The following is a 16137-nucleotide window of genomic DNA, read 5'->3' on the forward strand; positions in this document are numbered from 1 at the left end:
CCTGTGGTCTGTAGCCCACCAGGCTTCTCTGTCCATGGGATTTTGCAGGCAAGAATACTGGAGTGGCTTACCATTTCCTTCTCCAGGGAATCTTCCTGACCCAAGGATAATTCTATTTGGTTTATACCTAAATCAAAATATCAGTTTTCCTTATCAATATTTCCCATGAAACTTAAATGGAATTTGCTTATTTATATCATTAAAGCTGATCAAAAGATAGGATAAAACCCTTTATATCATTTCACCAGTTTATGTTTTTTTAATACCAGCATTTCTTTTGAGCTTTTGTTGTGAATGCTGAGTGTACCAAGTTAAACTCATAGCCCAGGACCAGTCTTACCTGATCCTTCCTTAACTGACCACTTCAGCACCCTGGTAGGAGTTTCAGAATAGCAGTAGTGATCAAAATGCCTAAAAGGATCAGTTTTTATTTCTTTAATAGTGATTTAGTTGAATGAGAAGATTCTTAACATAGCTTTTAATTTTTAACCAAAATGGGCAAAATATATCTTCTCTAGTAATATGTCATGTGACCAAATATAGCTGTTCTTCCTTACAAAAGAGTACATTTTTTTTTTCAGACTTCCATTTAAGGTAGTCATTTATTTTTTCATAATGTTTTTGGAACCCTTGCTGCATCAAATGCTACAACAATTGGCCTATTTGTTAAAAAAAAATGTAGCTGATTAAACTTTTGGGAACTCAATATTAGGGTTGGCTTAAAAGAATGAGTGTAATGTTTTAGTAAGAAAATGTTATCCTGACAAGAATGCTTTAAAAGTGAGATCATTGTTGATTTTGGAAGCATTGGCATTGTAATTAGTCATGGTTTAAAAATGAAGTAACTTGAAATATCATCATAAAGTATTGTTTGATCTGAAAGAAGACAGTGAACATTTTTGGTAATTCTTAGCATGCTCCCTGGTGTGATTCATTTATTCGTTTCATTTGTGGAATTTATCTTACTGAAATTCCTGTAACTAGATTTTTCCCAGTGTTTCTAATAGCTGAATTAACTATTTTATGTACCTTGAGAACCAATTAGTACTTATTCTTCATTGTATAAATACATGTTATTTTAAACAGTTATCTTGTGGAAACTAGTAAAACTGAAAGTGATTATTTACTTGACAGAAAAGTATTAACTAAAAATTAACTAAATATTAACTAAAAAAATAAGCCATTATACTACATTTTAAATTAAAGTTATAAAGCAAATATCTTTGTGCAGAATAACTGGATTATTCATGTTTTGAGGAACAGTGATGTTGATGGTTTGGTAGTGTGAAAGATGATACAGTGTTCAAGATTAACTAAGGAATTACTCAGCTATGGGGTATAATTTTCTTTATTCATTTAATCATTTTAGAAATGATTATCAGCAGTTGTATCATGTGCTAGTTTGGATTTAAAGGTTAGTAAGCCATGTCTACTGCACTCAAAATTCTTGCAATAGTAAAAGATAGTATGTATCTGTTTTAATAGACAAGTACCTTAATTAAATTATTAATGAAGTATAAAGGGTAGTGGTAGTAAGTATAGTATAGTGGGATTCTGTTTCCAGTGTACTACTTGCTAGCTACAGGCAAGTCAGTTAAACTGCACATAGGTAGATGTAGTATTATAACACTTTGCATGTTTTGATTTTTAGGGGAGGGTTTTCATCCTGCTGCTTCACAGATCCTACAACATTGTTTAATTCATTGTGTGTATGCTTAGTCACTCAGTCGTGTCCTACTCGGACTGTAGCCTGCCAAACTCCTTTCTCCATGGGATTTTTCAGGCAAGAATACTGGAGCAGTTTGCCATTTCCTCCTCCAGGGAATCTTCCTGACCCAGGGATCAAACCTGCATCTCTTGGGTCTCCTGCATTGCAGGTGGATTCTTTACCTGCTGAGCCATTGGGGAAACCCAGTTATTTCATTATAAAAGTAATATAAACTTTAGAAATAGAACCTAGAAAGAGAAAAAAATATATGCAGTTTATTATAGATCAGTTGGGCTTCCCTGATTGCTCAGTTGGTAAAGAATCTGCCTGAAATGCAGGAGACCCCAGTTCGATTCCTGGGACAGGAAGATCTGCTGGAGAAGGGATAGGCTACCCACTCCAGTGTTCTTGGGTTTCCTTTGTCGCTCAGCTGGTAAAGAATCTGCCTGCAATGCGGGAGACCTGGGTGTGATTCCTTGGTTGGGAAGATCCCCTGGAGAAGGGAAAGGCTACCTACCCCAGTATTCTGACCTGGAGAATTCCATAGACTGTATAGTCCATGGGGTCACAAAGAGTCGGACATGCCTGAGTTACTGTCACTTGATAGATCAAATCAGTTCAGTTCACTCTCTCAGTCGTGTCCGACTCTTTGTGACACCACGGACTGCAGCACACCAGGCCTCCCTGTCCATCACCAGCTCCCAGAGCTTGCTCAAGCTCATGTCCATCGAGTTGGTAATGCTCTCCAACCATCTCATCCTCTGTTGTTCCATTCTCTTCCTGCCTTCATTCTTTCCCAACATTAGGGTCTTTTCCAATGAGTCAGTTCTTCACATCAGGTGGCCAAAGTATTGGAGTTTCAGCTTCAGCATCAGTCCTCCCAATGAACATTCAGGACTGATTTCCTTTAGTATTGACTGGTTGGATCTCCTTGCAGTCCAAGGGACTCTCAAGAGTCTTCTCCAGCACCACTGTTCAAAAGCATAAATTCTTCGGCACTCACCTTTCTTTATAGTCCAACTCTCACATCCATACATGACTTCTGGAAAAACCATAGCTTTGACTAGATGGACCTTTTTCTGGCAAAGTAATTTCTCTGCTGTCTAGATTTAATATGCTGTCTAGATTGGTCATAGCTTTTCTTCCAAGGAGCAAGTGTCTTTTAATTTCATGGCTGCAGTCACCATCTGTAGTGATTTTGGAGCCCCCCAAAATAAAGTCTCTCATTGTTTTCCCATCTATTTGCCATGAATTGATGGGACCAGATGCCATGATCTTAGTTTTCTGAATATTGAGTTTTAAGCCAACTTTTTCACTCTCCTCTTTCACTTTCATCAAGAGGCTCTTTAGTTCTTTTTCACTTTGCCATGAGGGTGCATATCTGAGATTATTGATATTTTTCCCAGCAATCTTGATTCCAGCTTGTGTATACTTTTTATATTTTGAACTGATGTTTTTCCTCCAGGTTTTAAAGTAACTAGCTTTGTGAGATATATATATTCATAATTAGGCTATACATTCATATATATGTGTATGTATATATGTACACACACACATTTTTTCCTTGAGTTATTAGAGAGTCTTTATATGATCATTTTAATGACCACATTATGTATCAATTGGTTCTGTCATACTTTATTCTTAGGGGAGGTTATCAATAACTTTTTTGGTATTGTTATTTTAAGATGTGTAATTCATTGGAAATAGAAGCAAATGTATTACATGTTTATCTCAAATAGTTGAGGAAAAGATGTCTTAGCCACAATTATTTTATAAGGCCTGAGAAAAAATTCAACATATGTTTGGGTCATCACACAATTTTAGCCTATTCTGCCACACAGGTTGCCACCTCTGCAATGCACTTGGTACAAATACATAGCCTGTAACATAGCTACTTCCTGTGTATACTAAAAGCAGTATTTCATATTCCATTGCGTATGGAAATGATGCTATTCTTGAAGTGAAGAATACTTTAATACTTTTAGTGGTCAGTAAGAATAAATTACATCACTCCTAAAAGTAAAACACCGAAGTATCTTCATTCTCTTTCTCTCCCAGTCTCTGCCTCTTACCATTTCAGATAATATTTCTTGATGAATTTAAAATACATGCAGACTTTTCATCTAATACCTTGACCTCTAAAATTCATGACTTCCTTGCCTCTGGTGATCTTGTGCCTGTTTTAGCCATCCATCCCACAGTTGTACCCTAGATCTTGTCATTACTAATAATTGCATATGGTCTGTGTAGTAATATCCAACGATATCTTCCACCTCCCACATTTCCAGCTTTCTCTGTTCAATATTCTGACTCCAATTAGCTTAAGTTCCTTGATTTACCATTTTATTATTTTCTATTATTTCTCTCCTTTTATTGTACTTACCTTGGCAGTTCAGTTCAGTCACTCAGTCATGTCCGACATTTGTGACTGCATGGACTGCTTCACGCCAGGCTTCCCTGTCTATCACCAACTCCCGGAGCTTACTCAAACTCATGTCCATTGAGTCGGTGATGCCATCCAACCATCTCGTCCTCTGTTGTTCCCTTCTCCTCCTGCCTTCAGTCTCTCCCAGCATCAGGGTCTTTTCTAATGAGTCAGTTCTTTGCATCAGATGGCCAAAGTATTGGCATTTAAGCTTCAGCATCAGTCCTTCCAGTGCATATTCAGGACTGATTTCCTTTAGGATGGACTGGTTTGGTTAAATCCTACCTTTAGCTCCTCTGCACCTGCACTCATGAGGAATAGATGAGGAAGTGAGAATAATAATACTGTCTGGTCTCACTTTAGAGGGATCACTGATCTTAAGTGAGTTCCAATATGAGCAGTCGTCCTAAGTGTCCACAGCCTTTCACTTTACCTCTTGTCAGAATTAGTATTTCACATTACATTACTCTGTCTTATAGAACCTCTTTTTCCACTGCTTATTCAAAGCTAATGATGTTGTTGTTCAGTTGCTGAGTCGTGTCGGACTCTTTGTAACCCCATGGACGTACACTTCAAGCTCCTGTGTGCTCCACTATCTCCTGGAGTTTGCTCAGATGTGTAACCATTAAGTTGGTGATGCTATCTAACCATCACATTCCCTCTGACCCCTTCTTCTTTTGCCTTCAATCTTTCCCAGCAACAGGGTCTTTTCTAGTGAATTGGCTCTTTGCATTAGGTAGCCAAAGTATTGAAGCTTCAGCAACAGTCCTTCAAATGAATATTCAGGGCTGATTTTCTTTAGGATTGACTGGCTTGATCTCCTTGCAGTCCATGGTACTCTGAAGAGTCTTCTCCAGCACACAGTTTGAAAGCATTAATTCTTTGGCACTCAGCCTTCTTTATGGTTCAACTTTCACATCTATATGTGACTGCTGAAAAACCATAACTTTAAAAGACACTTGATCCCTGGAAGGAAAGCAGTGACAAACCTAGACAGCATATTAAAAAGCAGAGACATCACTTTGCTGACGGAGGTCTTTATAGTCAAAGCTGATGACTTCATTTGATACAGCATTGATGATGCTGAAGTAATCAGAACTTGCGTATCCTCTGTCAACCAAATCTATCAGCCTACCTGCATTTGTATCTTCATTTGCTGCTTTCCTTCCTTTTGAACTGCCCTTACTCCATCTGAGACCACCCGCCTGTGCATTCAGTCATCTTCTCAAGTTCTCAAAAGTCGGCTCCTGCACGTCCCCCCTTCTCTCTCTTCCACTGCATCATTTCCAAAAACATAAACATGCTGAAGTCCCTCGCATTTCTCTTGCCCCATTGCACAGCTGTCCTTTACAGAAAAGTTTTTCCATACTCTGTCTCCACTTCCTGTCCTCCCATTCTGTTGAACCAGTTCAGTCAGGTTTCACCATGTTAACTTCTATCCCCTCCTATAGAAACTGCTCTTATCGAGGTCAGCAGTGATCTACATGTTGCCAGATACCATGGTCATTTATCAGTGTTCCTCCTCCTGGAATTTTCAGTATTCAACACAGTTGATCACTCTCCTTGAAACACTTTTTGAACTTGGCTTCCTTGGAAACCACTTTTGTGATTTTTCTTCTGCCTCAGTGACTTTTTGTTCCTTGCCTGTCTCCTTTGTTCATTGTGCTTCAGCTTAATCTGAAATGATGGAATACTTGTGTCCAAATACTCAGTTGTCACATTTTATGTAACTATCTTAACTTTCATTAAATATCATTTATATATTGGTAACTCCCAAATTTCATTCTTTAATACTTTTTCCTCTCATAACTCCAGATTCATTATCCACCTGCCTACTCTACAACCCAGTCTCAAACCTAATCTGTTCAAAACTAAATTTTTACTTCCCATATCCCTTCTTTACTCAGTCAGCCTCTTTGCAGTTAGTAAGAATTTGCTTTTTCTAGTTGCTCAGGCCAAACTCTTTGGAGTTGTCCTTGATTCTTTCCTTTCTTTTGCATCCTGTGTCCACATTGAGTCAACTCTAGAATATATCAAAAATCTTACCACTTCTCACCATCCCAGCAACTACCACCCTATTCCAGGCCTGCATCAGCTCTTGACTGGTGAGGTGCAGTAGCTTTCTGGTTGGCATCTCCATTTCTTTCTTGGCCTCTGTGGTCTTTTGTCTACATGGCAGCCAGAGGGATCATTAAAAAATACAAGTCACATCATAGCACATGCCTCTGCTCAAAACCTACCACTTGCCTCCTGTCTCACTCAGAATAAAATCCAGGGGCCTCATCATGCCCTACAAGGCATGCCCTCCTGCAGTGTATGGTGTCTGCCTGTACCCAGCTTGTAGACATTGTGTCTCCCTCTCTGTCACTGTAATCCTGCCACGCTGATGGCCTTGTTGTGTGTCAGACACACCTAGCGTCCCTCTCTTGCATCACTTATCCACTTCTTGTCAATAATCTGTTCCTGAAAATAACACATTTTGCACTAAAACACTAATAGGGAGTCTATTTACCATTGTTTAGCATGGGAAAAATTGTAGTTGCATAAAACCCATGTATCAATGACCAGTTCTTATGTTTGAGATAGTGCTTAAATGTTGTGCCCCATCACCAAGCATTCATATGATTGTTAATAGGCAGTTTTGTGTGTAGTAATACTTGCTCTTCTATTATAATTGCTGTTCTCAATTGCTTTTATTCTTCACCATTAAAAAAAAATACTTCCTCAACTTTTGAGGGGCACTTATTATGTAACAATAGGGATGAATAAGAGCTAATAATGAAACTCACTATAGAAATTTGCTAGGACAAGTGAAAAATAGCAGAGAATGCCCACACTGAAAATGAGGTTCTCATAGTGTGTCTTTGCTCCAGCAACCTTCCCAATAGTCTGAATAGAAGTCTGAATTATATCAGTTGTATTCAGAATGTAACTTAAAAATGTACTTACGAGTTGTTTTGTTAAATTTTTTTTTTGGTCAAGTTTTGGAGACAAGCATCCATTTTCTTATGAAAACACTGACAAAAAAACATTGGCTAGTAAGGTACATCTCTTGTCTGCAACACTTGTATATTGAAAACCATGATGTGCATGCTCAGTTGCTGAGTTGTGTCCAACTCTTTGAGACTCCTTAGACTGTGGCCCGCCAGGCTTCTCTGTCCAGATAAATCAAACCAATAAAATCAAGTGTTATAAATCTTAAACTTATATAGTAGTGTATGGCAATCGTTTTTCAATAAAACTGAAAAATCCAAAACCAAGATGCCTTCACCCAGGGAACAACATTCTGTGGAGTGTGCCATCATTTATTAATGAAGCACATGCATGCATTGCGTTATTGCTACATGTATACATATTGTTTGTAATGTTCATTTTATTACATATATAGTAAGAGACAGAAGATTTATAAAACATATCACCTGGCCCAGTTAATAAAAATTCTCATCAAACTTTACATGGTAATTCTATTTTATTTTTAGAAGAATGACCATACTGTTTTCCATAGTGGTTAACATTTTACATTTCCATCAGCAAATGCAGAATGATTCCAATTTGTCTACATCCTTGCCAATAACTTGTTGCTTTCTGGTTGTTTTTTTAAAAATAATGGTCGTTCTAGTGGATGTGAAGTTTTGATTTGTGTTTTCCTAATTAATAATGTTCTTGAGTATCTCTTCATATTTTTATTGGCCATTTGTATATTTTCTTTGAAGAAATGTCTATTCAAGACCTTTGCCCATTTTTAAATCAGGTTGTTTATTTTGTTGTTGAACATCTAAATATTTTATGTAGTAGAAAATATACTAAAATTCTTAACACTTGTCTTTTTTCTCGCTATTAGTGGTGCAAAGTACAGTTTGCTAGCTCATACTACCCTGAGCTTGGAAAGTGCTGAGGATAGCTTCAAGACTCATAATCTCTCTGTTAATGGGAATGGTAAGTACGGTATTTATTTTACTTATTATACATGTTATGTCAATATATGTGTTGTGACAGTAATAATTGCTGATTTTAATATGTTCCTCTGAAGTGACTATTGGCTTATATGAGATAGGCATGAGTGATTCTGTGGATTCTTTCAAATATGTCTGTCCCTTTTCCCCAAAAGTGAAAAGTTTATTTTTTTCTCTGTTTCCTGTGTGCTAGAGATTTGTTTGTGAGGCTTGCTTGTTAAGAACAGAAAGGTTTTGCATTTTTTGAATCCTTTTCATTGACTTGAAATGGGTAACTTCACCACTCTTCTGTTAATAGTTGTCAAAGACCTATCTTATTTTTGAATTTGTAATTGAGGAAACCAACCTGTCTATTGGTAGAAAGCAGAGGATATAAGGGAAAAGTGAAAGTGAAGTCACTTAGTCACGTCCGACTCTGTGTGACCCCAGAGATGGCAGCCCACCAGGCTCCCCCATCCCTGGGATTTTCCAGGCAAGAACACTGGAGTGGGTTGCCATTTCCTTCTCCAATGCATGAAAGTGAAAAGTGAAAGTGAAGTTGCTCAGTCGTGTCCACTTTTAGAGACTCCACGGACTGCAGCCTACCAGGCTTCTCCATCCATGAGATTTTCCAGGCAAGAGTACTGGAGTGGGGTGCCAGTGCCTTCTCCAAGGGAAAAGTGGGGCTAAATTAATCTTAAACATTCCAGTGCACCTGCATTGAACGTAGACTGGCGATTCGTTTCTTATATGATATTACACGTTTCGATGCCATTCTCCCAAATCATCCCACCCTCTCCCTCTCCCACAGAGTCCAAAAGTCTGTTCTATACATCTGTGTCTCTTTTGCTGTCTCACATACAGGGTTATTGTTACCATCTTTCTAAATTCCATATATATGTGTTAGAATATTGTACTGGTGTTTTTCTTTCTGGCTTACTTCACTCTGTATAATTGGCTCCAGTTGCATCCATCTTATTAGAACTGATTCAAATGTATTCTTTTTAACGGCTGAGTAATACTCCATTATGTATATGTACCACAGCTTTCTCATCCATTCGTCTGCTGATGGACATCTAGGTTGCTTCCATGTCCTGGCTATTATAAACAGTGCTGTGATGAACATTGGGGTACACGTGTCTCTTTCAATTCCGGTTTCCTCGGTGTGTATGCCCAGCAGTGGAATTGCTAGGTCTTAAGGCAGTTCTATTTCCAGTTTTTTAAGGAATCTCCACACTGTTCTCCATAGTCGCTATACTAGTTTGCATTCCCACCAACAGTTTAAGAGGGTTCCCTTTTCTCCACACCCTCTCCAGCATTTATTGCCTGTAGACTTTTGGATCGCAGCCATTCTGACTGGTGTGAAATGGTACCTCATTGTGGTTTTGATTTGCATTTTTCTGATAATGAGTGACGTTGAGCATCTTTTCATGTGTTTGTTAGCCATCTGTATGTCTTCTTTGGAGAAATGTCTATTTAGTTCTTTGGCCTATTTTTTTATTGGGTCTTTTATTTTTCTGGAATTGAGCTGCAGAAGTTAATTGTATATTTTTGAGATTAATTGTCAGTTGCTTCATTTGCTATTATTTTTTCCTATTCCTAAGGCTGTCTTTTCACCTTGCTTATAGTTTCCTTTGTTGTGCAGAAGCTTTTAATTTTAATTAAATCCCATTTGTTTACTTTTGCTTTTATTTCCAGTATTCTGGGAGGTGGGTCATAGAGGATCCTGCTGTGATTGATGTCGGAGAGTGTTTTGCCTATGTTCTCCTCTAGGAGTTTTATAGTTTCTGGTCTTACGTTTAGATCTTTAATCCATTTTGAGTGTATTTTTGTGTATGGTGTTAGAAAGTGTTCTAGTTTCATTCTTTTACAAGTGGTTGACCAGTTTTCCCAGCACCACGTTAAAGAGATTGTCTTTTCTCCATTGTATATTCTTGCTTCCTTTGTCAAAGATAAGGTATCCATAGGTGTGTGGATTTATCTCTGGGCTTTCTATTTTGTTCCACTGATCTCTATTTCTGTCTTTGTGCCAGTACCATACTGTCTTGATGACTGTGGCTTTGTAGTAGAGCCTGAAGCCAGACAGCTTGATTCCTCCAGTTCCATTCTTCTTTCTCAAGATTGCTTTGGCTATTCAAGGTTTTTTGTATTTCAGTACGAATTGTGAAATTATTTGTTCTAGCTCTGTGAAAAATACCGCTGGTAGCTTGACAGGGATTGCATTGAATCTATAGATTGCTTTGTGTAGTATACTCATTTTCACTATATTGATTCTTCCGATCCATGAACATGGTATATTTCTCCATCTATTAGTGTCCTCTTTGATTTCTTTCACCAGTGTTTTATAGTTTTCTATATATAGGTCTTTCATTTCTTTAGGTAGATTTATTCCTAAGTATTTTATTCTTTTCATTGCAGTGGTGAATAAAGTTGTTTCCTTAATTTCTTTTTCTGTTTTCTCATTATTAGTATATAGAATGCAAGGGATTTCTGTGTGTTAATTTTATATCCTGCAACTTTACTATATTCATTGATTAGCTCTAGTAATTTTCTGGTGGAGTGTTTAGGGATTTCTATGTAGAGGATCATGTCACCTGCAAACAGTGAGAGTTTTACTTCTTCTTTTCCAATTTGGATTCCTTTTATTTCTTTTTCTGCTCTGATTGCTGTGGCAAAACTTCCAGAACTATGTTGAATAGTAGTGGTGAAAGTGGGCACCCTTGTCTTGTTCCTGACTTTAGGGGAAATGCTTTCAATTTTTCACCATTGAGGATGTTTGCTGTGGGTTTATCATATATAGCTTTTATTATGTTGAGGTATGTTCCTTCTATTGCTGCTTTCTGGAGAGTTTTTATCATAAATGGATGTTGAATTTTGTCAAAGGCTTTCTCTGCATCTATTGAGATAATCATATGGATGACCCAGAGGGATGGTATGGGAAGGGAGGTGGGAGGGGGTTTCAGGATTGGGGACACGTGTACACCCATGGCAGATTCATGTTGATGTATGGCACAACCAATACAATATTGTAAAGTAAAAAAGTAAATAAATAAAATCTGAAAAAAATAATCTTAAACATTTTTCTTTAGCTGACAATTGGTAGTTATAATTTGTTAAAAAGAAATAGATAGCAGGGTGAAGAAGGGAGGGGAGTGATTAGGAAGATTTGTAAAACTTAGCATAAGCACTCTCTACACTCCCAGATTACTTTTAGCTATGATGAAAAATATACAGTAGTGTTGGTAAAGTAGATTGGAAATATGATTTGGATTATTTATTTTTTTCATTTTTCAAGGTAGAATATATAAAATCATGTACTACCTTACTTATACTTTTTGTTGTAAAGAGAGATGACTCTATCATTTTTAAAATTTCACACTAAAATGTTACATTAAAATAGACAAAAGTTCATAAAATGTAAATGTGCAGTTTAACAAATAATTATGATATGAATGGGGCTTCCCTGGTGGCTCAGAGGTTAAAAATCCTTGTGTGTTATATAATACCTTATTACATCTGGGATCATTTTCCTCCTGCTTGAAGTATAGTCCTTAGAATTTATTTTAGTATGTTATGTTAGTATCATACCTCTTGGTTCTTTGTGTTTGTCTGAAGATGACTTTGTTTAGCTTCACTCTTAAAAGGCATTTTTGCATGGTGTAGAAGTTTGGCACTTTAATATTTTTCCTTTTGAATATTAAAGCTATAATTCCACTACCTTCTGGTGTCTTGTGAAAAGTGAAAGTGAAAGTGGCTCGGTCATGTCCAATTCTTTATGACCCCATGGACTATACAGTCCATGGAATTCTCCAGGCCAGAATACTGGAGTGGATAGCCTTTCCCTTCTCCAAGGGATCTTCCCAACCCAGGAATTGAACTGGGGTCTCCTGCATCGCAGGTAGATTCTTTACCAACTGAGCCATCAGGGTCTTGAACTGGCTATTAAAAATCATTTGTCAGCTTGTTGCTTCTGTGACAGTAACTTTTCATTTTTTTCTTTGTCTTTGGTTTTCTGAAGCTTCACCATGCTATAGGTGGAGAATTTAGTTTTATTTATGATGCTTTTGGAAATCTTGAACTTCTTTACACTGATTGATGTCTTTCATTATTCTGGATAAAATCTTGTCTATTCAGACAGCCTCTGGTCCATTCTCTTGCCTTTCTTCCTCTAGCATTCTTATTAAACCTATGTTAATCTTTCTGACTGTGTTCTCTCTTTTTATTATCATTTATGATCTATTCCTCATCTTTTTTTTCTGTCTTTGCTACTTTTCCTAGAATTTTTAATGCATTTGTTTATTTCCTTTATTCTCTTTGCAGCTCTTGTCTGATCTGCTGTTAATCTGTATACCAAGTTCTTCATTTCATTTATTGTACTTCTTATTTCTAGAAGTTCTGTTTGATTTTTTTCTCAAATCTGCTATGCCACTTTATATTCCCTGCATGCACTGTTAATATTATCTTTCAGGTTTTTATTAAAAGAGTGAGTATAGCTATTTTATAGCCTATGGCTAATAATTCAGATATATAAAATCTTTCTTTCAGTTTCTATTTTGTTTTGTAACTGGTTACCACTCAGTTTCTTCATGTATAGTTGTTTTCATGTACTTGTCATTATAATTGACTGTTTACATAGCAGAATAAATTAATGCTTAGTATTTGCTTCTGGTAGGAACTCAGAGAGACTAGGCTCACTTTATCCAAAGACCATGTCTGAGTCTCTCTGGATCCCTTCATCCCCACTTCCAGGCAGTGGGAATCCTGGGCAGTTAGACTGGTTTATTTATGGAAGGAAATGGCAATCCATTCCAGTTTTCTTGCCTGGAAAATTCCATGGACAGAGAAGCCTGGTAGGCTACAGTCCACGGTGTCGCAAAAAGTTAGACACGACTGAGCGACTTCACTTTCACTACCCAGTTGGTGATTCCTTTGGGCTATCAACTTATTATGAGGAATCCTCCCATTAATCTGCCTATGTTGTTAAAGTCCTAGACTGATTTTTGGTCTACTTCCCTCATCTTGCAGGATCTTTAAATCATAAATTGGATTTGCTGGGATTAGCAAATGCTGTCAAGACAAACAGATTCTGTGGTCATTTAACTTACTTTTTCTCATTTATCAGATTTGTACTGGTAGTTTCTTTTAATTTGTTACCTCTTTGTTGCTCTAAAGTTTTTAAAATAGATTTGGTTCAGTATTTTATAGTAGTTTTCAGTGGGAGGATTGGTCTGAACAATTCAATTGAGCTTTCTTTCGCCCACAACTTCAAGTTTGTAATAAATAGTATTAGCATTATCAGTTGGCAAATCGGAAAACTTGGCAAATTAAGTTTTAAATTTTGTGTCAATTCTCTAGAATTATTGATGTTATCACCATATATTGAGTGCCTGTTATGTTCCAGACATATTCAGCCTTGAAAAAGAAAATTCTGTAATATGTGACCTCATGAATGATCTTTGACATTATGCTAACTGAAATAGCCAGTCTCAGAAGGACAAATACGACCTGATTCCACTTGTGTGAAGTGTCTGAAATAGACAGACTGTTAGAAGCAGAGCATGGTTTACTATGAGCATTACTATGGCAGTGACTAGGGGTTTGGAAGAAGAGAAAGGGGGTGCTAATAAACTGGCATAAAGCTTCCGTTATGCAAGGTAAATAAGTTCTAGAGATCTGCTGTACAACATGTGACATAGGTTAACAATACTGTATTGTTCTCCCCCAAATCTGTTGAGAGTAGGGTATCCTATTACATGTTCTTATGCTAAAGCAGTTTTTCTTTTTAGTCTCTGTGACATATAGTTATTAGGGATCATTACAATGAAGTGATTAATAATGGAGACTGTGGAGCCATCAGCCATGGATTCGTATTCTAGTTCTACCACTGGCTAACTCTGTGACCGACCCAAGTTCCTTATTTTGTTATCATTTACATTTTACAGATGAATAAAATACAGCTTAGAGAGTGTAATGTGCCAGATTGTGTAGCTGTCTAGTGTTCAAGCCAGACTTTAAATAATCCAAGACAGGCGGTGCTTTTTCTGCTATGTGTTCTGGTTACGCATATATTATTACTGATAAAGCACCTGAAAATTCAAAATACTATCGATTTGTTAATAATGGAATTGATGATGAAAGATCCTATTCTTTCAACTAAACCGTCAGAAAGACCATTGAAATGAATAAAATTCACAAAGCATCAATTTCATCAGTGTCCCTTGTCGTTAGTGTTCTTTAAGATATTACTAGGTTCTCCTTTAATAAAATGCTCATGAGCAAATAAGCACAAGAACTATGTGGTAAATTTCTTTCTAAGAGAGACCCAATAGAGATTAGCATGTTGAGCACTCACGCTAAGTTGCCTCAGTCGTGTCCGACTCTTTGTGCCCTGTGGACTGTTGCCCACCAGGCTCTTCTGTCCATGGGTTCTCCAGGCAAGAATACTGCAGTGGGTGGCCATGCTCTCCTCCAGGGGATCTTCCCGACCCAGGGATTAACCCACATCTGTTATGCCCCCGGCATTGGCACTAGTACCACCCGGGAAGCCTGAGTAGGATGTTAAAGACTACAAAACACCTGTGCTTACAGCAGTAACACCCCAAAACGGTTTACAGCCGAACTTGTAGCTTCCACTGGAGAAAATTTAAGAACACTAGCCTATATGCCAAACTCTTTTGATCTGATAAGTATGTTCCTAGAAATGTGTGTGTCAGTTCAGTTCAGTCGCTCAGTCGTGTCCGACTCTTTGCGACCCCATGAACCGCAGCACGCCAGGCCTCCCTGTCCATCACCAACTCCCAGAGTTCACTCAGATTCACATCCATTGAGTCAGTGATGTCATCCAGCCATCTCATCCTCTGTCGTCCCCTTCTCCTCCTGACCCCAATCCCTCCCAGCATCAAAGTCTTTTCCAATGAGTCAACTCTTCTCATCAGGTGGCCCAAGTACTGGAGCTTCAGCTTTAGCATCATTCCTTCCAAAGAAGTCCCAGGGCTGATCTCCTTCAGAATGGACTGGTTGGATCTCCTTGCAGTGCAAGAGACTCTCAAGAGTCTTCTCCAACACCACAGTTCAAAAGCATCAATTCTTTAGCATTCAGCTTTCTTCACAGTCCAACACTCACATCCATACATGACTACTGGAAAAACCATAGCCTTTACTAGACAGACCTTAGTCGGCAAAGTAATGTCCCTGCTTTTGAATATGCGTTCTAGGTTGATCATAACTTTTCTTCCAAGGAGTAAGCGTCTTTTAATTTCATCGCCGCAATCACCATCTGCAGTGATTTTGGATCCCCCAAAAATAAAGTCTGACACTGTTTCCACATCTATTTCCCATGGAGTGATGGGACCAGATGCCATGATCTTCGTTTTCTGAATGTTGAGCTTTAAGCCAACTTTTTCACTCTCCGCTTTCACTTTCAGCAAGAGGCTTTTGAGTTCCTCTTCACTTTCTGCCATAAGGGTGGTGTCACCTGCATATCTGAGGTTATTGATATTTCTCCAGGCAATCTTGATTCCAGCTTGTGTTTCTTCCAGTCCAGTGTTTCTCATGATGTACTCTCCATATAAGTTAAATAAGCAGGGTGACAATGTACAGCCGTGAAGTACTCCTTTTCCTATTTGGAAGCAATCTGTTGTTCCATGTCCAGTTCTAACTGTTGCTTCGTGACCTGCATACAGATTTCTCAAGAGGCAGGTCAGATGGTCTGGTACTTCCATCTCTTTCAGAATTTTCCACAGTTTATTGTGATCCACACAGTCAAAGGCTTTGGCATAGTCAATAAAGCAGAAATAGATGTTTCTCTGGAACTCTCTTGCTTTTTCCATGATCCAGCGGATGTTGGCAATTTGATCTCTGGTTCCTCTGCCTTTTCTAAAACCAGCTTGAACATCAGGAAGTTCACGGTTCGCATATTGCTGAAGCCTGGCTTGGAGAATTTTGAGCATTACTTTACTAGCATGTGAGATGAGTACAATTGTGCAGTAGTTTGACCATTCTTTGGCATTGCCTTTCTTTGGCATTGGAATGAAAACTGACCTTTTCCAGTCCTGTGGCCACTGCTGAGTGTT

General features: G+C 38.0%; 1 protein-coding gene across 1 annotated transcript in view; it reads left to right on the forward strand.

The window, feature by feature from the left end:
• Window positions 1–16137, forward strand: part of RTKN2 (rhotekin 2) — a 127231-nt gene that overhangs the window by 64207 nt on the left and 46887 nt on the right. Inside the window, exon 7 of the mRNA XM_040242297.1 lies at window positions 7975–8069. Coding sequence (XP_040098231.1) covers window positions 7975–8069 — 95 coding nt within the window. The remainder of the gene's footprint in view (window positions 1–7974; window positions 8070–16137) is intronic.

Source organism: Oryx dammah, unplaced genomic scaffold, assembly GCF_014754425.2.
Source record: "Oryx dammah isolate SB20612 unplaced genomic scaffold, SCBI_Odam_1.1 HiC_scaffold_6, whole genome shotgun sequence".
In the NCBI taxonomy this organism is placed as follows: Eukaryota; Metazoa; Chordata; class Mammalia; order Artiodactyla; family Bovidae; genus Oryx; species Oryx dammah.